Here is a 24410-nt window from a genome sequence, read left to right as displayed (position 1 = left end):
CTTCATCGATCTCACCAAGTCCTCTAACTGCTAGAATGAGAGTTCTTTGCCTTTCCTATAAATACGCTTTTCCAAAACTCAGGAAAAGAAACCTTTAAGAAGGGGTTTGTGGGATCATTACGGCACACTCTGTGGAGTTCGGCACTGTGTGTGGTGTTTGGTGTAGGAAGCTGTGGAGGGTGTCATTGGTGGAGATGTAGGTTTCTCAGCAGTGCTGATGCCCCCTCCACCTGAGTGGCTCCAAATGGCCACACCACTCCATGAAAGATCCAGAAGATGCTGAGTGGGTCTACAAGTTGCTACTTGTTTTATTCCTGTTGCTCATTTTCACCTGTTTGGAAAAAAAAATGCTTTTGTCAACTACGAAAAGGTGCACTCTCATGACTCACAGCTCAGCACAGCATCTTAAGTAACTTGAAATTTATTTTTCACTTTTACAGGGTGTCCCTGGACCAAAGGGAGAGCGAGGTGAACGAGTAAGTCTCCTAAGGATGCTTCTGGCTGTAGGTGGTTGCACGCAGCCCTTGCCTAGGCCTCATGAATAACGCTCATTCCCAACAGTGGTATTCATTGCTGTCCCAGCAGTTTTTTGTTTGGAAGCCCATTTCCTAGGGGAAAACATCTGGCTGGGTTGGGAGCCAGGAGAGGATTTCTATCTGTGTCCCTGCTGTGTCATCTGTCTCCTTGAACTTGGGCTTCACTCCTTAAGGATAAGCCCAGGGACAATCACACTCACCTACCCCACAAAGCAGAGCTGAGATGGAAATAGCATAATAGATATAGCAGGGTGTCCTAATGAATGTTGATGGCTTTACACTAATGCCAGCCAGTGGCACAGGACTCCCATTTTCCTGATGGCTTAGTTTTGGCACAAAGCAAGGCAGTGGTTGGATAGACTCAAAGAACAGCCCCTGGAATTCAAATCACTTTAACTTCAGTGCCCACTCTCTCTTTGTAGAAACTGGGAGGCTCCTAATGCAGCTGAATTCTTGGCTGTAGCAGAAACAGCACCGGTGTCAGGTTCAACTGGTTATTTCTGTAAAAACATTGGCAATGTGTTTAATGTTAGTTAGCTGTAACACGGGCTTAACAGTTTTCCTACAAACTTTTCTTAGTATTAAATGAGCCATCACTTGAAGAAGGCATTAACTATGTGTGAGTATAGTTAGATATTGTTAATTTCTTTTTAGACTCTGGAACCAAAAATATTTATTTGAGCTTATGAATCTAATAAGCAAAGATGTTCAGAAACCTGGAATCCTGGGTACAAATGGCCTCTTTTGCATTATCCCCAGTAGTTTGCCCTCCCTGCTGCTAGGAGCCTAGAGTCTTGGTGGGAACAATGTTAGCTATGGCTGCACATGTGGCCGTGCTTGAGGAATGTGCTTTCTTCCCATCCAGGGAGACCTGCAGTCTCAAGCCATGGTGAGGGCAGTGGCCCGCCAAGTGTGCGAGCAGCTCATCCAGAGTAAGTGCACATTGCTGGTCACCCAGGCCATGTCTCATTCCTGTCTAAAGGAAGCCATCCTTCCCAGGATGAGAGAAACCAAGGAAGACCTTGCTGAAGCTATGTATTGCTACATACACATAGCTTTATAAGCTCCCTCTCTGAACCACCTACCAGCCTAATAGATTGTTCTAGAGCTCTACAGTGATGGCACAGGAGTCAGACTCACTCTCATGTCCTCAGTCCAAGAGCCATTAGTTTGCTAAAGAATATTTAACTTAACTGCCCTGATTGGAGCTTGCATTCCTCCTTCTCCCATCAAGTGCACAGGTCCTTTCTCAAGGGTTAAGCCCTTGAAGACTACCAGTCTGTGTCAGAATCAAGATGACCATGGTATTGGTTTCTATTGGGTCACAGATTTTAATAACTTTCCCTTTCTTGTCCGGCTTATATCCATTACCTTTGGTTGGCTTAAGGCCCCTCCTTTGATTCCTTAGGCTGTGTTCCAAAATATACACATACACATAGGGTTCATGCGACATCTGCTATGACAGTTGGGCATCATTCCTAAAACCATACCAGTGCATATTTGTCATAACATTTATTCCATGTATTCATTTCCATACCTGAATGTTTCAACCACATTTATTTCAACAACAGATTCCTGTACTCACCCATTTTGTACACATGCCCACTTATTTTTATATATTCTGTCTCAAAAATCTAACCGCATGGTTCCTAGGGTGGGCCCTTCTATTTGCCGTGAATATGTTTTGTTCCAGAATATTTGAGGGCAAGTAAAAACAAAAATGCCTCTCAGACCCACCCAACTCTAGCCAAGCTCTCATGCCCAGCACTCCCCATGCTGAAAGTAATCTTCTCCTCCTCCAGGGATGACATTTTCAGGGTAGTTGCCTTATCTATCTCAGGATTGTATTTATTTTAACCCAGAGAAGTCTGGGAGTCAGGCCAGTGGAGCCCAGTAAGTGCTAAGGTCTGTTGGCAAGCTCCTAAATTTCACCTGTTCTTTGGGATAAACCCAGGTCCTGCCCCGGGGAGGTGTGGATGACAAGATGGAGGTTTTCACTCAGGCAAAATTATCAGTAGCGGGAGAAGGGCAAAGCTACTATAATCACAGTTGTTTTCTCTGTATGTTGTCTTCAGTCCAAATTCTATTCTATTCAGTTCTATAGTGCCCACAGCCAGTGTCAATGGAAGAGAAAATTTACTAAGCAGTTCTCATTCATGACAAAACAAGGTTTTTGAAAACACTATGCTCTACAAGGGAATCCAGACGTTAGTCTCTTTTAGAGTAGGATGCATGCAAAACTCATGTAAGCTCCACGTTATTTCACCTTTCTTAATCTCAAATGGACAATGTGAATGAGTGGAAGGTCAAGCTTGTGTGAAAATGCACCGGACTGAATCTTCCTTTGACTTCCTACACACAGCAGGAAGAATGAGTCACAATATTCACTACCTTATTTTGCTATAGAATGACAACTTTGGCTGTGTGACTGTTTAACACATTCTCCAAAAGTCGAGGGCCCGATACAGAGTTTCCTCCCTTGGAAATTCTCAGACTTTGATGAACGACTTCTAGGAGTAGAATCAGAAATGAGACAAGAGCTAAAAGGAATCTGTAACAGGGAGGACCCGCCTGCCAGTGCAGCGGTAATAGGAGGAAATGGTAGCATCTGCCACACCTTGGCTGTCTCCCCAAACAGCTCTGTTTTCCTGTGTGTGGCTTCAGCTCTCACCCAGGACCTGGTTTATGGGCCTGAATATGCTTTCACACAAGCTCGGTCATCTGGGTTTTGGTTCTTGGTTGATCAAAAGAATGATGCTAAGAAGAGTTATGTGGGGAATGGAGAGAGGGCAGAGTGGCAACAGCTGAGGAAGTGATGAATGGCAGCTTCTGTCAAGGTAGGAAGTGGAGGAGACAGACGTCTCACCTGCCCGGACAGCAGTGGACATGCCTGCTGAGGGAGTCAGGAGACGGTCTGGGATCACAGTCATAGTTCAGTGTTTAACGAAAGACAACATGGGATGTATTTGTATGTACTTCCTAAAATATGCTTGCTGCTTTTCTTTAGACTGAAGAAGTATTTAGAAGGAAATAAATATGTCTGAGGATGTAGCTCAGTTGGTAGACTGTTGGCCTTACATGTGTGAGGTCCTAGCTTTGATCCCCAGCACGGCATGACCGAGGCTTAGTGATGCATGCCTGTAATCCTAGAACTGTGAATGTGGAGGCAGGAAGATGAGAAGTTCAAGGTCATCCTGAGCTACATAGCCAGTGAAGGCTCGCATGAGATACGTGAGACCTCCTTATCTCTCAGAAACAAAGAACCCCTCCCCAAAAGCCACAAAAAAGAGTGGGTGGCCTTATCCACTGAAGTAATAAATAGATTGCTAATTTCTTAAAAGGAGATGAATAACAGTGACCTATGTGGGGAAATCTCACCCTCAAGGATGCTGGGAAATGATGTATTTACTATATTAGGGCATTATGTGTAATTGTTCCAATGTGTTCTTCCCAACATAACTGAGTTGAGGGGTTTCCAGAGAAAGCACAGGTTTTTGTTATCTATCTATCTATCTATCTATCTATCTATCTATCTATCTATCTATCTATCTATATCTATCTATCTAAAACCCAAGGCAGGGGCAGCTTGCAGCTGGGACACAAGCAAAGGTTCTTGAAAAACCGTCTTGGCAACTAGAGTTGAGTGTAGACATAGGACTTGTCTGGAGGATTTGAGAGCGATGGGTGGAGCAGGCTTTGTGGGTTGGAACAAAGACAAATAAGTGATGTGAAGAGAAATTGACGGGGAGAAGGGGAGCAGGGTAAGGGTCCAGGGGTCGGATAGATGTTGGGGTGAGTATCAAATTTATGACTTCTGTTCAGTGATGTTTATGGCCATGCTGATGTGAACTGCGGGATTCCAAACACATGAGCTGTGACTTGAATGTAGCCCAGCCGTTAATGTCATCCAGGATAAAATGCAAAAAATTCTAAGTTACAAATGAGCCCGTCTCAGAAGGGTGTGCCTGCTCCTCAGTGGACATCTGATGGAATCGTTTGGGGGTTGGAAGAATGACACCCCGTTGTCCCCTGTAAATGTGTGACGGTTCATTTATTTGTTGATTCTCAGGTCATATGGCCAGGTACACAGCCATCCTCAACCAGATCCCCAGCCATTCCTCATCCATCCGGACCATCCAGGGCCCTCCTGGGGAGCCTGGGAGACCAGGTTCACCTGGAACCCCTGGAGACCAAGGACCCCCAGGTGCCCCAGGCTTCCCAGGAAATGCAGGTGTGCCGGGGACCCCGGGAGAACGAGGTAAGCAGAGTCACGTCTCTCACAGGCTATCCCCAGAGAAGGGGACAGCGAATCAGAGTGACCGTGATGCTTATACAAAATCAGAGACTGAAATAACAGAACAAAATGAATTCTTCCTCTATTACTAAATGTCTTATTTATGTCCTGAGATTGAGAAAATTAAGCAGTACACCTGTTAATCAGAGTATATCTACGTGTGTGACAGAGTAGGGCCAGAAGCTCCAACTCACTGATGTGAGGCTTTTGTTTAACTATTTGAGAATTATATATGTGAGTAAACTGTTTATGTCATTACCACACCCCTTCTTCTCCCTTGTCCCCCATTACTTCGTCTCTAATTCATCAGCTCTTTTACAATTACTCTTGTATCTGAATACAGATGCTCGGATACATACAACTCGCTTATTCCGGTTGGGGGGGCCCGTGTGGACACATGTTTAAAGGTGACAACCTAGAATTGGTCACCTACCATGGGGTTCATCGTTGAAAAACCTGGTTTTTCCCTCCCACGGCAGCCACTTACTTCTTGTAGCTTGCATTTAGGGGTATGGTCTTGTCAACTTTTCCCTCATCCGTATCGGTAAGTTGGCTGGTACGGTCTTGTGCAGGCTACCATATTGTTGAGAGTTCGCAGGTGCAACATCCCTGTCATGTCCCGGCGAGACTGACTTGCAATAGGTGTCTCAGTTCTCAGGCTTTTCTGTGACATTCCCTAAGCTTTCCTGTAGAGGTTGTGGTATCACATGAAAAGACTTAAAAACCAAAACCAGATGGCCACCTGAACAGATGCATTTCTGCTTCGGCACTTATATAGAGTATTTATTTTTCTACCTTTAGAAAAATCCGCTTTCCCTTGTGCTATGCATCTTATTCTTAGTGCAAGGTTAAAGTTAATCCTGGCCTGTGTGTGAACCGAATCCTGATCACCCCAGACCAGAAACATAGCCACCGCTGGGTATGTGGTACACTTATTGTCTCTTATTCACAGTTAGGTGTGCCTCTAGCATTAGTTGACAACTAGATTGCTGAAAGTAAGAGCATATTGTAATTGGCAGGGCACAGTGCTTTTAACTTCACTTCCTCCAGGGCCATCACACTGATTATGACCTGATTGTGATTATCACTCGGGACGCAAATCAGAAAGAAGGGCTTAGTGCCCTTCCAGTTCACCAAAGATCTGGACACTGGAGGGAATCTGTTTCTGCCAGCAGGGCATCCTTCAGTGGGGTTGAGTGTAGAGAAACAGGGACTCACAGAGTATAGAGCCAGCGACTGAGTCACTCCCAGCAAGCTACAAGTTGTCTTTGCTCTTTATGGAATTCCTAATTCTGCACTTGCCTAACTGAGTCTTTCCTATATGGCAAGATAGTTCAGTGATTCAGTGGAAGAAAAATTACCCAAGGTTCTCAAATGGTAGCTAGACAACTTCGGTATGTGGATTTCCACAGCGTGTGTGTGTGTGTGTGTGTGTGTGTGTGTGTGTGTGTGTAAGTGAAGTCCTCATGTCCCCATCTGTATTCCCTAGCCCTCCAGTTTTATATAAAAGGAAGCATATGAAGGAATTGAGGCCAAACAGCTCAAAGTCAGCCAACATCAGGACTGGTAATAAGAAGCAGAGGCGGCATTGTTTTTCACTATTGCATCCATTATCATTTTCATGATGTCATAAAAGCATCTTAATACTGTTTCATAATGAGGAAAAATAAATACTGCTAGTCAGCAATATAATGAACTATGAAAGCAAGATTAAAAGAAACATGGCTGATGAGTAGTCTCTAGTATAAGACTCAAATGAAGCTCCCTCACCACTGAGGCTGAAGACTCGCGGCTTTCTTCATCTGGCCAGTTTTTTTCGTCAGAAGTCCTTCATTTGGTTTCTCTGTTGGAGTTTTTCAAGCTTCTAAAAACCATGCTGTCCAGTAAACTATATAGAAATATATGTGAGTGAGCAGGGTGTGGTGGTCCACACTTTTACTCCCAGCGCTTGGAGGCAGAGGCAGGTGAATCTCTGAGCTCCAGGCCAGCCTGGTCTACAGAGAGAGTTCCAGGGCAGCCAGGGTAGGAGAGGTGTTATGTGGAATGCTTGTATAGTCACCATGCCAATACATGAAGCTGGAATAAGCCAAAGAGCACTCTTACTAGGTGTTCCAGGGGGCTGGGGTTAGCCTCATTTCTGATGGTGAGATAAAATATTCTTTTGCTGAGAAATTTAGCTGAGGGAGTCTTCTTATTTTAGCTCACACTTGCAGGAAAGTCAAAGAAACAGGGAGCTAATCAGCTAGTCACTCCACATCCACAGTCAAGAGCAGAGAGAAATGAATGCATGCACACATGCTTGATGCTCAGCCAGCTTTCTACACTGTTATATAGTCAGGACCCTAAACATGTCTATAGGCTGAGCTGCTCTACACAGTCCTCCATAGACATGTCCATAGGCTGAGATGCTCTTGACAGTCTCCCAAAGACATGCCCATAGGCTGAGATACTCTAGACAGTCCTCCATAGGCTGAGATACTCTAGACAGTCCTCCATAGACATGCCCATAGGCTGAGATACTTTAGACAGTCGCTCATTGCCATTCTTTTCCCAGGTGATTTTAGGTTGTGTTCAATTCACACACTAACCATAGTAGGAGATCTTGGACTTGATTATCTCAGCTTGAAAAATATTATCTTAGGATGGTATCTTTGATTAACTCCTGCCTCTGAGAACAGGCCGAACAGTCTTTTTATTCAGAGAACAGAAGAAAATGACAGGCCCTGCCTCAGTCTAAGTAACACAGCACACATGGCTCTCTGCAGCTCTCCTTATTAAGTCAGGGATAATTTTGGCTCATTCTGGTTATCTCTCTCCTCCTTGACCTTTTGTCTCATTTCATTTCAGAAAGCCATACTCAAAACTTACATGGAACGATATTCCATCGGCTCTCTTCTCTTTTAGATTGTAATAAACAGAGAATCCTCAGAATGCGAGGATTTCAAGAGACCATGCATGGTGTTTCCCTCACACACTCCAGTGCTGTTTTCCCCAGCTGCTGGCACTCAGACCTTCAGGGCCTCCATTCTGCATGGCATCATGCTTTTGTTTTATAGCCTGGTTTCTCACCTGCTCTTTCTTACTACAGACAAAGAAAACTCCTTTTCTGTGGATCAACATTTCCTTTGCTTGCTTAGTTTCTCTTGTTATACCCTGCACTGTCCTGGAGTACAGGACTCTATACCAGGATCAACCTACACCTTCCTTCTTGATTGTTTGAACTACCACAGTCATGTGCTGGTTCTCTGGCCCTCCAGACCTCTCTGGTCATTGGCTTGGGTGATTCCAACCAGACCCGTTGATCATCAGTTCATAGACACACTGGTATCTTGATTTGAAAACAGAATCTAACCAGGTCACCAATGAGTTTTTTTCACTTACTTGAAATGATTTATTTACTTGGAATGAGGTGTTCTTTTTTTTTGAGGTGTAAATTATACTCAAAAATAACCAATAAAATCTCCCAACTTCTGCCATCATTGACAATTCTTCCAATTCCTATAATACTTCAAAAAATAGTCAGATCAGAGGCACCATGCAACTCAATAGTTTCATGTTTTATTTTCTATCTGTGACATTTGAATTTCATGTTTTGTTTTCCACAATAAATCATCACAGGAATTGTGTAACGTTTTGTGGCTTCTCCAAGTGAGAGATAATAATTTATGGCTATAATTTATTCAGCACCAACAATTGTCATAGACCAGTGCACACACTACCTCATTCAGAAAGTTGGGAAATGGTTCAGAGAAGGAAGAGGATGACATACGACTGAGTTTATAGGCTGGGGGATGGCAGGTGCCTTGAGATTGTCGAAAGAAAATGGTTTCAGGGTTTAGAGGAAGACGTAACTGTGAACTTTGATAATAAAGAGTGCTGGTGTATATGGAGCAAATACCATGTGTTATTTGCTAGTATGATCTTCATTAAAAAGAAAAACCTTATGAGATCAGGGTTAGCCCCATTATTTTTGTGATGCTGAAGATCAAATCCAAATACTTGAAAGGTGTTTAAGCACTGAGTGCATTTTAGCCCTGGATTACACCTTCCTGTGTGTGTGTGTGTGTGTGTGTGTGTGTGTGTGTGTGTGTGTGTGTGTACATGCATGTGTTTGAGGGTGTGCATACGTATGTGTGCAGGTATGAGTGAAGGCCAGACTACAATTGCATGTGTTAATCAGGTACCATCTCCCCCACCTCTGAGACATCTTACTGGCCTTGCTGATTAGGCTAAGATGGCTGATGAGTGAACTCGCGGTCTCTCCAGTGCTGATATTACAAGTGCACACCACTTACTATTGCTACTGCTACTGCTGCTGCTACCTCCTCCTCCTCCTCCTCCTCCTCCTCCTCCTCCTCCTCCTCCTCCTCCTCTTCCTCTTCTTCTTCCTTTCTTCTCTTCCTCCTTCTTAGTCCACTTCCTCCTTCTTCCCCTGCTTCTCCTTCTCTTCCTCTTTCTTCTCCTCCTTCCTCTTTCTTAACTATCCTCTTCTTCCTTGAGTTGTGAATCCAACTCAGATCTTTGTGTTTACAAAGCCAGCTCTCTACGGACTGAGCCTATTTTGTTGTTTAGAGACAGGGTCTAGCGTTGTTATATAGCTGGGACTAGTTTTTGAACTCCCGATCTTCCTAAGCGCTGAAATTGCTGATATACTATGAAGCTACTATGAATTGCTAATTGTTCAAAGTCACAGAGAAGAACAACAAGGGGACCAGGACCTAGGGTCTGTATGTCACCAAAATGATTTTTTCCTAGATGCATGCACACACTGTTGTTATCTCATCAAACAGAGTTTTCCCTACAAATATCAGGACTATCTCCTAGGGATTGCACTACTGAGACTCACTGCTTCAGGTAACTGACAAACAGAGTGCATAGGAGGGACTCTGAGTGAGGAGATGGAAGCCAGTAGAAATGTGGAGACGGAGGAGGAAAGCCCTATGACCAACACGTGTTTCCTGGGTCTCGACGAGGAATCAGAGCTCCTTCGCAGGAACAAAGTCAACTTTCTAAAGTTCCTCTTCAAGATTATTATTAATATTATGATCGTTATTATCATCAGAATTATTGCAATTATTCTGGGTTTGTTCACAGTGAAGCTCTGCGAAGACAACAAATGCATGATTGCCAAGCACATCAACATCAGTGATCGGACCAAGGGAATGTTCCCAAGCAAACACAAGTGAAATAACCTGACCTTGCTCAGATGCCCTAAATAAATGACAGTCCATCAGAGAGACCAAGAAATGGCATGAAGGCAGGGATTGCTGCCCCATTATAAGATAACCTATGTCCATAACACATTCGATAAACTGTTAGAAAATAGAGTCCTGGATCTGATGCTGGGAAGGTTTCTTGTGTTCAGCATTCCTATGGTTTAAAAGTTAGCTGGGAGAGCCGCAGATAAACTTGGCAGATGGTGGTGGTTATGAATCAGAATGACAGCACAGCAGTAACTCTCAGCCAAGACTGTAGCAATGGTAAGGATCGTTGTGAAAATTCTTAATGTCCCATGTGTCCTGGTTTGGTTCTGGAAAAAAAAATGACCTTTATGGGACAGATTAACTTGATTAGAGAGTGTGTAAACAAGTTTTATTATGATTTGCTGTTTGGCAGTTGAATATTTACGTCTTCCTGTGGCTATTTTGTTGTTGTTGTTGTTACTGTTGATAGTTGCATGGCATGTGGTATTTATTTCCATTGATATTCAGAATCATCTGATCATGGTGTTTCTCCTGCCACAGCCAAGCTTTAGGCAGAGCTCGGAAAATCTGAGGAAGTGGGAGAGGAAGGATTGTAGGAGCCAGAGGGGTCAAGAACACCACAAGAACATGGCCCAGAGAATCAATCAGGGCTCATAGGACTGTCAGAGATTGGAGTGATAGTCACAGAGCCTGTATGTGTCTGAGCTAGGTCCTCTACACATATGTTATGTTGTGTGGACTCTTGAGAGTGGGAGTGAGAGTGTCTCTGATTCTTTCATCTGCTTTTGGAAGCCTTTGGGGGGGGTGGTTGACTCATTCAGCCTTGGAACGAGGGGATGTGCCTAGTCTTATTGTAACTTGTTAGGCTGTGTCTGGTTGATGTCCCTGGGATGGCTGCTCTTTTCTAAAGGATAATGGAGGAGGAGTGGATCTGGGAGAGGAGGAGGATGGGATGGGGAGGGACTGGGAGGAGAGGAGGGATGGGAAGCTGTGCTCAGGATGTAATTATATGAGAGAAGAATAAATAAATTAATTTAAAAATGAAAAGAAATAAGATATTAAAAATTGCAAAAAATAATCCACTGAAATACATTTTGCTTTCTTCTCCCCACTTCACATTTTTTGAGAGGTGAATACAGATATCTTCAAACAATGATCAAATGAAGTCTTATTTGGACTCCCTTTAGGACAAGGCCTCTCTCACTTCAAGTCTGATGGATCAGCTTCTTAATGTATGATCTCATGAAAGTGTTGTCAATGGTTGTTCTTTCTAGTTTCTTTCTTTCTTTCCTTCTCTTCATGCATTTCAGGTTTTTTTTTTCCTCCAAGGGATTGGGGTTCAGAATTGAGTCCACAGTGCCTGCTGAAGTAGAAGTTGTGAGGTCATCTAGGCTTGTGAGAAACCAGAGGCTCAGCTGAGCTAAGAGACCTGCTCACACAGCTTAGGCTTGTGAGAAACCAGAGGCTCAGCTGAGCTAGGAGACCTGCTCACACAGCTGCCTTACAGGGCAGAAGGCAGGCATCTGGGGCCCAGAATAGCTATGGAGGCTCAGTTGCTCACCATGGAACTCTCCACAGAGGTGGCACACAGCATGGCTGTCACTTTCCTCAGAGCCTAGTGGTGAACAGTGTCTTTCTGGACTTAGTATCAGAAATTCAAGCTTTTATTTCTACCATCAGAGGATCCTACCATCAAAGCCAGCGGTAGGAGTCAGAAAACACAGTTCGTGTTCAAGTACAGGGAGAATTTGTAGTCCATTTTGGAGCAAATTAACAAATTCATGAGCCATGATTTAATTCATCACATTCCCAGATCAAACCTAGGTATAATGTTTCTATCAAGTAGTGTGACCTCCTCCCCTCTCCCCTACAGGGTGTGACTTCTGGAATACTTACTTAGAAATGAGGGGCTGAGAAAAGTCAGTCCACTGTGCCAACTTTCACCCTTCATGTATGTTTTTCTTGTGGGCTTTCAAATCATTTAATGGTACATGTAGCTTTTCCAAATCCTTTAATAGTAGATGTAGGAAAATAGAAAATGTAGGTTTAACCACCTCAAGGAAGTATTAAGACAGGATAGAAAAATGTTTTTATAGGCATTACCATCTTTGTAATCCTGTTTCTGAGATATGTTGTAATCAAGACAAAAACCACTCTCTAAACACAGGAAGGTTAAACAAAGGCTACTGTCAAATTGAAATCAAATTAAGTTATGTCTTTACTACCGTAATAAAAGTTGTAAAGCGTATGTATAAAAGCCTCCCCCACTTTTTTTAGCCATGGAAACTAATATAATTACTGCTTTATTTTAAAAAAATTAAAAACCTTGGAGCCTTCAGAGCAGTACCAAGAAAATATTTAATAAATCAGAAGATTAATGTCTACCTCATTAGTGTGTAGCATGCACCATTTAGCACCAGGTGGAATATACTGTCTTGAATTGGATTTTAATGATTTCACTTTTGTTAACTCTAACTCACCAAGGAGAATGTGTTCTCATCAAAGGGCAAATAGAATGTATCTTTTAGTTTCCCATAGTGCCTGAAACACATAGTTCTTTCATAAATCATAAAGATGGATGGCGTTGAGTGCCTGTTGGCCAGCTTTGTGACTGCCACTCCTCAATCACTTTAACGTCTGATAAAAATGGAAGCTCATACTGTTATAGTGTGTGTGTGTGTGTGTGTGTGTGTGTGTGTGTGTGTGTGTGTGTGTGTGTGTGAGAGAGAGAGAGAGAGAGAGAGAGAGAGAGAGAGAGAGAGAGAGAGAGAGATCGTGTTAATGGAACATTACTGTAAGTGAATGGTGTCAGCATCACATCTCAAGTTGTCATAGTTTTTACGGAGAATTTATTACATTGGATAATAGCAGTGGGGTGTACAACAGGAGGGAGGAAAGGAAAGGAGGAGGAATAGAGGCAGAGACAAAGGAATTTCTTTTTATTAATGCATACTTTTCCATCTTCTAGACATCCAGAGCTTGAACATAATGAATAAGTGCACTAGAAATATAACAAATCCTAACTCATCTGATAAAACTAAAGTTATAGCTATGATCAACTATTTTTGTGGGTTTTTGGACATGGAAGTCTCAAACATATAACAATTGATGAAATAAATATATTGCAAAATACACTTTAAAAAATGGGCTAAAACAAACATAGAGAAGGCATGTGCATTGGCCCTGCCAATTTTATTTGGTTTTAGATTTAGTATTCGCATGAGATTACTAGGTAGATACATCAAAGTAGCTCAACTTTCCTGAAGTTTTTCGAAAAGAAAACATAATGTCATTTGTTTATACAAAATGTGCTCATCCAACAAGGAGTCCTATTGATTTTAAAAGCACCTTTTTTTAAAAAGTTCAGAAGACAGGGCTGGAGAGATGGCTCAGAGGTTAAGAGCACTGGCTGCACTTTCAAAGGTCCTGAGTTCAATTCCCAGCAACCACATGGCGGCTCACAGCCATCTGTAATGAGATCTGGTGCCCTCTTCTGGCCTGCAGGGAAACATGCAAGCAGAACAGTGTATACATAATAAATAAATGTTAAAAAAAAATTGGGGGGACTTAGATCTTATCCCAGTCCCCTTATATAGTTCTCTTCAATCCCAGGGGTAGAGGCCATTGTATGATTTTTTAGTTCAATTCTCTAAGACATGTAGAACAAACTTATCATTTAAGTGTCACTGGTTGAATATCCACACTGAGCCCCAAATATTCATTTTAAACCTTTCATACTTGGTTCAAGTTTTCCAACTATTCATTAATAATGTGAGTTCTTGTTGGTTTGTGCTGTGGGTGATATAATAGCTTTTAAGGAAGGATGTTGATATTTTGGGGATGAAAATGACAGATTGGTTTTTGCTCTGGCATTCATATGAACCCATGGGGGTCACAGTGTGAGTAGCAAAAATTCATGAACAAAACGCTGGGGTTCCTGGTGCCTGACGTGACCTGTGTTTCCTTCGGCCATCCATGTATCTGTAGCTGTGAACACGTCATCTACAGCACTACAATAGGCTTGGGCTTGGTAACCACTGTGGACCACATCTTCCTCCTTTCCTCCCCCGGTTGCTACATCTCCCCTGGGACCATCTTCTGTTATTGTCCCTGCACTACAAGGGTTGATGGTTACTTCCTGCTCTTGTTAATGTATAGGCTGCATCTCTACGTAGCTTTTGAAGCCCTTCTAACACCATTTTATCTTTGAAATTATGTCTCTGTGAAATTCACTTTCCCCAAAAGGTCTAGAGTGGTTTGTATTTCCCTGACTGGGTCCTGAAGTATAAAAGCCTTGTAAATAGACAGCTGCTAACATCAAAAAAGCAACAGGGAGGACTTTGGCTGGGCTTATTTATACCTAGAACAACTCTGTATTTTCCATTCTTGGCCACTTTCACACAAAGTATAGAGCTCTGTATGATCTTAACTAGCACTGTGAACCAAACACATACAAGTGTGAGAGCTTAGGAAAATGCAATGGGCATTCCTGGAACTGGATCAGTCACTCTGTCCGCTTGTAAGTGGGTACTAAGTACCTTGTACCTTTCAGGCACCGGGACCCACATCACATAAGAACAGACTGCACTCGGACCCCATTGCCAGCATTTCCCAGGCAACAGACAAATATAACACAGCTGAAGCCTTGCTTCACAGTCGCTGGCTTTTAGTATAATGACATGGAAAGCATTCCCAAGGCCTTGCATATCTGCCCAGGCACAAATCCCAGGAGTTTCTCTGAATGTCTCGGCTCAGGAAGAAGTGAATTTGTTCCTTAGAGTTGCATGAGACTCCTGCCTGGAGTGATTGGGGTGGCCAAGGGCACAGAACTGAATAAAATATTCCAAGTTGAAGGCCAATGGGCCAAAGCAAATAGGAAACAGACAACAAAGGGCCAGACGCAGGACATGTAGTCAGTGTAAGTAAGATAAATCCTTTTAAATTCAACATCTTACTCAGAGCAAATGCAAGTGAGCAAGAGGAACCATGGTAATAAACTCAATGCTGATTGCTGAGTTGATGGCAGAGGCAAAATGCAGACCATTTGGCAGGCAGTTGAGAAAGCTCAACCTGAAGAAGAACAAACTTTGGCTACAGGACCAGCTTCCGGTGGAGAGGGAACAATGCAGTTGGTTTTGCATTCTCTTGTCCTACTTGAGAACAGGTAACTTGGCCTTGGTTTTACAGCCCTCTTGGTTCTTATGAAGACTAAAAATGAGCTTACATATGTAAACCCCATGACACTTACAACCTAGTGAAATAGTCCATAATGCCAGCCACATTTTTCCTTATCAAAGTCTACAATGGAACTTAACATGTCAATCACTCACCCAGTAGTTCAAAAATCATTTAAAAATATTTTATGATGGATATTAACTACACAGAATCATTTTGTTTTTGAGGCATTGTCTCATACAGCCCAGACTGCCTCAAACTCACTGTGTCACTGAGGCTGGTCTTGAATTTATGATCATTCTGCCTATAACCCCAAGTGCTAGGATGACAGGCACATAGGGGACTAGACTTTGTTTTTTCAAGACAGGGTTTCTCTGTGTAATAGTCCTGGCTGTCCTGGAACTCACTTTGTAGGTCAGGCTGTCCTTGACCTCACAGAGATCTGCTTGCCTCTGCTGGGATTAAAGGCATGTGCCACCACCACCTGGAAGGGACTAGATTTTTAAAAACCAATTTTACAAAATTTAAGAGTTGAAGAATTAGAGTTGAAGCCTCAGCCTAAGGAATGTTGACTACCCATCTGTCAAAGGTCATGCTTGCTTGTCACATGTATTTGAGTGTTGATCTAGACATATATTCTCTTAGGTGGCATTCCATATATCCTGGGTCATCTATTCATTGTGAGACTCTCATTTGGTCTGATTCAAGAGAACTAATAAGATATGACACCAAACAGTCAAAAGGCTCTTAGTTTGGGAACAAAATGGAAATGAGATTAAACAATATGATGGGTCAGAAACAGCAAAGGCTTTGGGGAAGCCACAAGGGCAGAAAATTCATCCATTCATCATGCAACAAACATTGTTTTTCAATCTACGTGTTGTGTGCAAGACACCAATCAAGTGTTGGAATGTAACCACAAATAAGATGGGTAACCCTTGATCTCTTGGACCCATTGTGACTCTGCTTGTTACAATTATGAGGAAGGGTTGAATTGAGACTTTAAGAATGAGAAATAGCTAGGCAGGTTGATGCACATCTTTAATCCTAGCACTTGGGAAGTCGAGACATGTAGATCTCTGTGAGTTCGAGGCCAGCCTGGTCTACATAGTGAATTTCAGGCCAGTCAATGCTATATGGCGAGACCCTGAATCAACAGAGGGAAGGGAGGTGGGGAATACTGATAGAGGCAAACAAGGGGAAGGGTATTCACAAGGGAATATCTCCTGTCCTAAGGAATTCCAGCATCTCCCTGAAAACGGCACTGGTACCTAGCTTGGGGTGGCCTCATCTCATTACCAAGTGGCCTCACCTTGGATCCTTGCAAAAAACTTTGTTGTGGACTATGACTGTTTTTTTTTTCCTGTAAAGAATCTCTTCATACTCAGCTCTGAGGGACTTAACCTCCTCATGGGCAGTGCAGACTCATGTTTTAGGACACTTGATTCTCCTACTTTTTAACCAGGTCTACAAGGCCTACAAAGGCATTTCCAGGTCTAACTTCAGATCTGTGTATAGTTTGCCCTTTAATTTCAATCCGCATTTATTTTCACATGGAGAGAGAGGGATAGTGAGAGAGAAAGAGAGAGAGGGAGGGGAGAGAGGGGGAGAAGGAGAAGGGGGAGAGAGAATTAATGAGACCTACAGTTACGCTCAGGTATGACGGGCATGAATAATACCCATTATGGGAATTGTATATGTGCACAGACAAATATTAACACATTAGCCTATACTATGAGTATGGAATATACAATAACTTCAGGGAGAACAAAGCCCTAATTGGACTTGTGTCCTTACAATCTTTATGTGTTCTGAGACATTTCAGTGGGTTGAATGTGAGGTCTTCTCTTGGTTGCTGTCATTTGCGTTGCAGATAGCACCAAATTATACCCACTTTTCTCTATAGATTTACAAAATCAAAACACCCCCCCTTGCCTTTTTCTTTCTTGTGAATGAGTCGGAAACTGGAGGTACTTTCCTGGAGGCCCCTTCAAGCTTTTAATCTGTGTCTTCTCCTGAGAGCATGTCTAGATGATCTTGTAGCAAGTAAGGTCATAAGAGGTCTCTGAGTCATGGTAGATGATAATGAGGAACAGGCTGGCGTTAGTCACCAGTGTGTTTTATTACATTCTAATTCCTTACAATCAGAGGCTCCCCGTAGGGGATGTTGTATGACTTCTGACAGAAGAAGAGGGATTGTCACTAAATAGCAAGATACATTTTAGGATGCAAGCATTGACCAGTGGGGACCCCCACCAGCTAAAAAGAACTAGCTCTAGTTAGCTTCTAAACGAATACCCAGTAGATGGTCTCAAGTGCTTCGGATCTGAAGGGCCTTGGAGACTCATGGTTTCTGTGCTTGGCTGCCTTTTGCAGTGCAGTTTTGGAGACAGTAGAGACTTTAGGAGCTGGGGAGGGCTTTGGAGGTTATGTCTACCCTTGGTTCTCGCCACCCCACTTCTCTTCCTGCTTCACCACAGTGTGAGCCGTCTCTGTGACATACTGCTGCCAACGTGAATTCTGCCACACCTTTCCACTGTGAAGGTCCCAAACCCCAGAAACTGTGATCCCCAACAAACATGTGACTCTGAGTCATGTGAGCTACAGGACCTAATTCTAATGTAATGCTAACCTGTCTTGGTTTGAGGCTGGGATACCTTAAGGTAGCATCACCCCTGCAGTGGTCTTTCTGTAGAACACAACTGACTAATGATATGTCAGAGTATATGTCTCTGTGTTGTTTTTACCTGTTAAAAAATGTGTACTTTTTAAGAATACTGAAAATTGAGCCAGGTGTGAGTTCAAGGCCAGCCTAGTCTACAGAGTGAGTTCCAGGCCAGTCAGGGGTATGTAGTGAGAACCTGTCTCAAAACAAAAAAATCCTGCAAATTATTTGGAATAAGAGGTCTACCCAGTGGAAAAGAAGCTCAAATAGATTTAGATTTTTATGGGCTCGAACCAGCCAAATCAAACACAGGCTTTCCTGAAGTGTCCAACTTCTAAATGGAAAGTCATGCTCTTCTGAAGTTGTTTAATTATAATCCATGCCTTTTGCAGAAATATTATGGGGTGGACTGAAAGGAAAATGTTAGACATGTCCACTTGTGGTTTCTATTGTGCTACTTTGAGGACTGCCAACAGCATACTCCGAGTGGTCTGGTGTGTGCAATGATGGTTTGTCCGTGGCAGGCTGAACCCCTTCAGTAAGAAGGAGAAAAGGCAATAGAGCAGATATGGATTACCGTGCAGATCTTCTGTCACGTGATTTCCCATAAGCTCACCATGTCAGATTCTAACCGGAAGTCCTATGATGCCTAAACCGTAAATGAACTTCATTGTCCTCACTAGAAAGGAACTTCCGTAACATCTAAAAATGGAACCAAGATTTAATTCTGAACAGACCTTCTGTCTCCCCTCCCCTTGTTTTTTTTTTTTTTTTTTTTTTTTGAAACAGGTCTAACTGGTCTCAAAGGAGAGAAAGGCAATCCAGGCATTGGAACTCAGGGTCCAAGAGGCCTCCCTGGGCCAGCAGGTAAACCTTTCTACTTAATATAAATGATAATCTATACATCTTTATGATCACTTCACAGGTGAAGGAAATAGCCATGTTCCGTCCTTGTGTCAACGGGAATAACTAGGTTTCTCATGTATTTTATTGCAAGGTCAATGCACTGGTTACAGTGCACCCATGATGTCAGTCTTAAAGGTTACAGCACATTGGGGTTCATTTCGATTGAATGAGTTAGTCCCAAGAGCTTGGCCATACAATGAAACTTAGCTACATTTGCATACATCCATGTGTGAGGTAACCCCCCCCATGTTGAACCGTGTGATATCCATCATGAGTTATGCACCCTCCAAGAAAAAGGTGAAGAAGGCCCACCAGTCTCAATTTCTTAAACATGGTGATGCCTTCCACCCACTCATCCTCCAGGCTGGAACTAGTCACACATCCTCAGCTGAACTGCAAGGGAGGCATGAAATCTAGAGACACACAAGGGAATGTGGAGAACATTGGGAGTTCCTGCTGTGCTTGTCTTGCCAAATGAGCTGTGTGCAAGTTTTGGGTTCTGAGCACAATATCATGTTTTTTAAATTATCTCCAGATGAACTGAGTTGTCACCGGAAACATGAGCTTGCGTCCTATTGTATCTACAGCCCAAGTCTTAGCCTTATTGAGTCGAATGAGCACAGCTTTTTCTTTTCAATGTGACAGTGATTGTGAAATATTTCTCTAAGCAATAGTCCAAAATCAATAGGTCCACCTTGATTGTAAGTACTTTTACTCCTAGAGCTTGTGTGAGGAACTGAAATCATGTGTTACACAGGTTTGGTGGTCCATGAGAACTGACAGACTGAAACTGAATGTACTTGTAGAATTCAGATCACTCAAACAGCAAGTGGCACTTGTGTCTATATCGAATTTCAATATTAGTTGAATGGATTTTAGCTCTTGATAGCTTTAATAGTTCACATATACACATAATTGGTTTGGATCAAATTCATCTCCATTCCCTCTCAGATTCCTGCCCTATCTGCCCCCTACACACCACCTTTCCCTTCCAACTTCATGTGCTCTTTAAAACAAAAACAAAAACAAAAAAACACTGGGCCCACTTAGTGCTGCCTCCATGTGTACAGAGAGGGGTGGTCCACTAGACTCTGGGGAGCCTGTCAGGGGACACTTCCCTGAAGAAAACTGACTTCCCTCAAAGCAGCCCTCAAGTTCCAGTAGCTCCCCAGCTAGGGGTGGGACTTCCAGAGCCCCTTCCTCTCTCTATGTCATTGAATGGTTTGATTTCTAGCTGAAGAATGCCCTTTAAATTAAGGAAAGCCAGGCCTAAAATTCAATAGCCATGCAAAACAAACAAACAAAACCAAATCCAACAAATTTCATAAATTCAAAAAAAAAAAAAAAAAACCTTAATCACCCCTTATTTCCATTCAAAGTTCTTAACTGATGCAAGATGGCCTTGAAAAATTAGGCTAATGTACTGGGTCCAATTTTAAACTACTTTCCATTGTCATTTCCAGAATAATGCTTTTAGACCTAGACTAATTTAATTAGCTGAAACCATAATCCAGTGCTATGATAAATCTTTCTGCCAAAGGCCGCCCGAGCCCCACCACCATGTGTGTGCTTTATGCCAGCCGCCCGCCCGAGATAGGGCCCAAATTAATACACAGAGAGACTTGTATTAGGTTCAAATGCTGCTTGGCCAATGACTAGGATTCTCATCTGTTAGCTCACTCTTAATTATCATAAACCTATATATTTTATAAGACTTATCTTATAGAGGATGCCTTTCGCTGGCGCCCTCTCTTGCCGGTGGCTCACATGGCTCCACTGGAGGATTCAAAGGGGAAAAAGAGACACTTCCTGTTTCTCCTTGCTTAAATATGAGTCTCCTTGCTATGTCACTTCCTGCCTTTCTCTACTACATTTTCCAGAATCCTCTTTGACTCCTAGTCCTGTCTAACTTGCTATTTCATTGGCCAAACAGTATTTTATTCAATAATCAATAAGATGAACATACCCAGTACATTCCCCATCAAGCCAGTACTAATTTACACAGCAATTTCAGCTTTGTGAGACTGTGATTTGAATGTATTTATGTATGAGTGCATCTGTGCATGCCCACACATTGGATTCAGGAGGAGCTGTATTGGCAAACAAGAGCTCCATTGAGAAAATGAAGTTTTTTGAGAATGGCCTACTCCTTTCTCTTTAATGCCCAAGAGGACATAGAGAAGAATATAGTGCATTCCCTAACTCTGCAGCTGATTGTAAGCACTGTCTTTGAGGAGAATATGCGACTATGGTATGAGCCTTTGCTCAGGGACTCAGCTTTCGGACAAAGAACAGCTCAATGAGTAGAACAGCTCAATCCCCTAATTGTTGCATCTTTTAGAGTTAATTTACTTCATGGTGGTCTCAAAACTGACTGTTGTTGTAAATGACAAACTCTTCATCTTTGGCTGCTTCAATAGGACCTTCAGGGGAAAGTCGTCCTGGCAGTCCTGGGCCACCTGGCTCTCCTGGACCAAGAGGTCCCCCAGGCCATCTGGGAGTTCCTGGACCACAAGGTCCTTCTGGGCAGCCTGGATATTGCGACCCCTCGTCATGTTCTGCCTACGGTGTTGGAGGTAAGTCCAGCCTCTTGTGGGCTTTGCAGAATTATACAGTGGTTACTACTAACCTGTGGAGGGGTTGAAAATCAACAGTTAAGAGAGGACAGCAGAGCCTGGACTCCTCATACCCTTACATTATCTTCTGGAAAATGAAATTTACTGTTTAGTCTACTTAAATCCCCTAGAGGGAGACTCAAATAACACCATATCCAAGTTTCCTTTGCTCCTAAATATTAACCCCTGGGTTGAGGATATAGCAGAGTGGTAGAGTATTTGCTAAATGGTAACCCACATACACTAGGCCTCTTCTTGAGTTATTTGTCAAATATGTTTGAACATGTTAGTATCCTCCGTGCTGCTCCGTGTGGCCATGACATCCTGTGAAATTCCATTCTTAGATTTAGACCTTCCCCATAATTAGCAAGCCCCCACCCCGATTCTTTTAGAGGACATCCTGCCCATCACCTGACAAGGAAGATCGTAAGAATAAAAGTAGCCACGTTGTCGTTGCTTCATCACTAAGGGCTAGACCCAGAATCAGAGAGATGAAGATTCCCACAAATGACGACAGCCTTCCTGCTCACACCAGGGCCTTTTTAAATCATGAAGAGACAGCTTTTGGTCAGTGCACAGATTAGTCAGTGAATGGACTTTTTTTCTGCTATAAGAGAAATTTAACCTTAGTTGCCTGAGAAATTGGTCGAAGTTATGTTGATGTATTTTTCTCTGTTCATCTTTTCCCTCCTTGCCCTCTCAAATCTGTCCCCTGTCCCTTAAGATCTCATCCCGTACAATGATTACCAGCACTGAAATGCCAGTCTTGCACTGGTCGGCCTGGGCATTTGGCTATGGCTACAGAACAACTGGTTCACCACCACTACTAAGCTCCTGCCTGTAACCATAGTCACCTCTTTCTTGCCTCCATTCCTTCCCCATGTCACCATGTTCAAGTCCCCTGCTTGCCCTGCTCCAAACACGATGGAGTGATACCATCAGAACGTAACAAAGCCATATAGGTCAGCTGTAATGGACACTAACTTCCCGAGTCAACCTGAATGGAGCTCTGTGACTGTGCAGCAAGACTTCCTCCCAACCTCCTCTACGCTAAGGCTCTGTAACCGTTACTTTACTGTATGTCTCTTTCCTGTCCCATAAAGATGAGCACCTTCCCTCCTGGCTTTGCCTTCTTCCCTTGGTCGCCCTCTTCCCACTCTCCCACGGTGATGGACTTGTAACACAAGATTGGGTTCTTAATTTTACATTTTCTTTTACGATTCTCCCTACGATTTCAGGGTTTCCTTTGTAAATAAAACATGCAATATTTAAGCAATTGGCCACAATTCTAGTTTTCTAACACTTTTCCCCCAGTTTGTCTTTCCATTCCTCTTTTTACTATGAAGCCCCTCATAGCAGGCATAGCGGGCTTCTCTCCTCCCACAGGGCACCTCTGTGGTTTACTGGCCAAATCTGTGTCTCTAAGGACTTGGAGAGGGGAGATTGTCCATTTATGGTTCCTGGGTCCCATCAGTCCCCCACCCCCACTTTTCCTCTTTAGTGTCCCATCCGGATCAGCCTGAGTTCACACCCGTCCAGGACGAGCAGGAAGCTATGGATCTGTGGGGCTCGAGCATCTGATGACCTCAGGACATGTGAGGAGCAGTGGCAGCCCTCTTCTGGAGCTTTACTTACAAAATGTTGTCACGTGGTCTGTATGTTACTTTGCAGGGGGAGGCAGGGCCCATGTCATCAGCCGATATTTCCTCTATGGTTAGCATTAATTATTGTTTTTTTTAAAAAAAAACTCTATTTTAAATCATCCCCTTTTGTGACACCGCTGAAATCTTGTCCCTTTGCTGTTTGAATTGCATGCCAGATACTTTGGTCTTCTTCTAAAGAAGAGTGCTGAGAGAGGAACTAAAAAGGTTACTTTGAACCCCAGAATCTCTTCTCTGTTAGATCATTTCAGTTTATAAAATAAATGAGAGGCGTGCTTACATTGGAGGGAATTGGGGCCCAGTAGCGGTGGAAAAGCGCGTTTGGAGAGTCATGGATTATGTCACTTTCCCATACCCATGGCAATGACCTTGCTGATAATTAAAATACCACCATTGCTGAGGAAACTACCTCTTTTTGTTTAAATTGGTCTGTCCAGTTCTTAGATCACTCAGTAACTGGGTTCACAGGAATTCAGAAATAAGAGCTAGATTATAGCCTTTCTGGATTTGATAACTAAAGAAATAGATTCTGCTTCCCAGTAGTTTTTGGCCCATGTAAAATAATGACTTCCTACCAGCTCCAATGCAAAAGAGACCCATTTTTAAATGAATATGTAATTTGTCCAGCAGTGTGTTTCAGGGCCTGCCTCCCCTTGACTACAGGGATTGCTTTGTAAATGCAGATGTGTTTTTGAAGACTTGTTTTTATTCTTTTTTTTATAAGCAAATAAAAAAACTTAAAACAATATGTGTGGATTCTCTTTGTTGTACTTCTGAATATCACCTTCAACTTTTGTGGTCCTAGTTGAGTGTCCTCCTGAAAAGGAACATCTGTGGCCCCCGCAGGTAAACATTTTAACGCTCACGCCTTCATCCCTTCATCTTCAGTGGAGTAGAAAGCTTACCAGAACTAATGGACCTCACACAAAAGGCCTGGCATCATTTTAATATCATGTATAATTTACCAGGCAGGGGAAGCAACACAAATGTTCTGCTCAATAACACAGTGGTTGACCAAAGAACTCCTTTGTGTTCTAGTAGTAACACATTCTGAAAAAAACGTCTTTAGTAACACATTCTGAAAAACACATCTAGAACAGTGGCTCTCAATGTTCCTCACTCTGTTCTGACCCCCAACCATAAAATTATTTTCTTTGCTACTTCATAACTGTAATTTTGCTATTGTTTTGAATCATAATGTACATATCCCTCTTTCCGATGGTTTTGGTAACCCATGTGAAAGGTTTTTTTGACTCCCTTCTTCCCCCAAAAAGGGGGTTGGTTGAGAACACATCTGCTCTAGATGGCAAAGAGGAAATTAAATTAAATCCCACAATCTGTAGCCCTTAAACTA

General features: G+C 42.8%; 1 protein-coding gene across 1 annotated transcript in view; it reads left to right on the top strand.

Moving 5' to 3' along the window:
• The window catches only part of LOC103158800 (collagen alpha-1(XIV) chain), a 208269-nt gene extending 184467 nt beyond the window's left edge, over positions 1 to 23802 (top strand). Inside the window, exons 44-49 of the mRNA XM_027431692.2 lie at positions 441 to 476; positions 1402 to 1468; positions 4606 to 4794; positions 18664 to 18741; positions 21201 to 21356; positions 22897 to 23802. Of these exons, the coding sequence (XP_027287493.1) occupies positions 441 to 476; positions 1402 to 1468; positions 4606 to 4794; positions 18664 to 18741; positions 21201 to 21356; positions 22897 to 22976 (606 nt within the window). The 3' untranslated portion in view covers positions 22977 to 23802. The remainder of the gene's footprint in view (positions 1 to 440; positions 477 to 1401; positions 1469 to 4605; positions 4795 to 18663; positions 18742 to 21200; positions 21357 to 22896) is intronic.
• The last annotated feature ends 608 nt before the right edge of the window (positions 23803 to 24410 follow it).

Source organism: Cricetulus griseus, chromosome 10 (genome assembly GCF_003668045.3).
Source record: "Cricetulus griseus strain 17A/GY chromosome 10, alternate assembly CriGri-PICRH-1.0, whole genome shotgun sequence".
Classification (NCBI taxonomy): Eukaryota; Metazoa; Chordata; class Mammalia; order Rodentia; family Cricetidae; genus Cricetulus; species Cricetulus griseus.
This window is presented reverse-complemented; position numbering and strand designations above follow the sequence as displayed.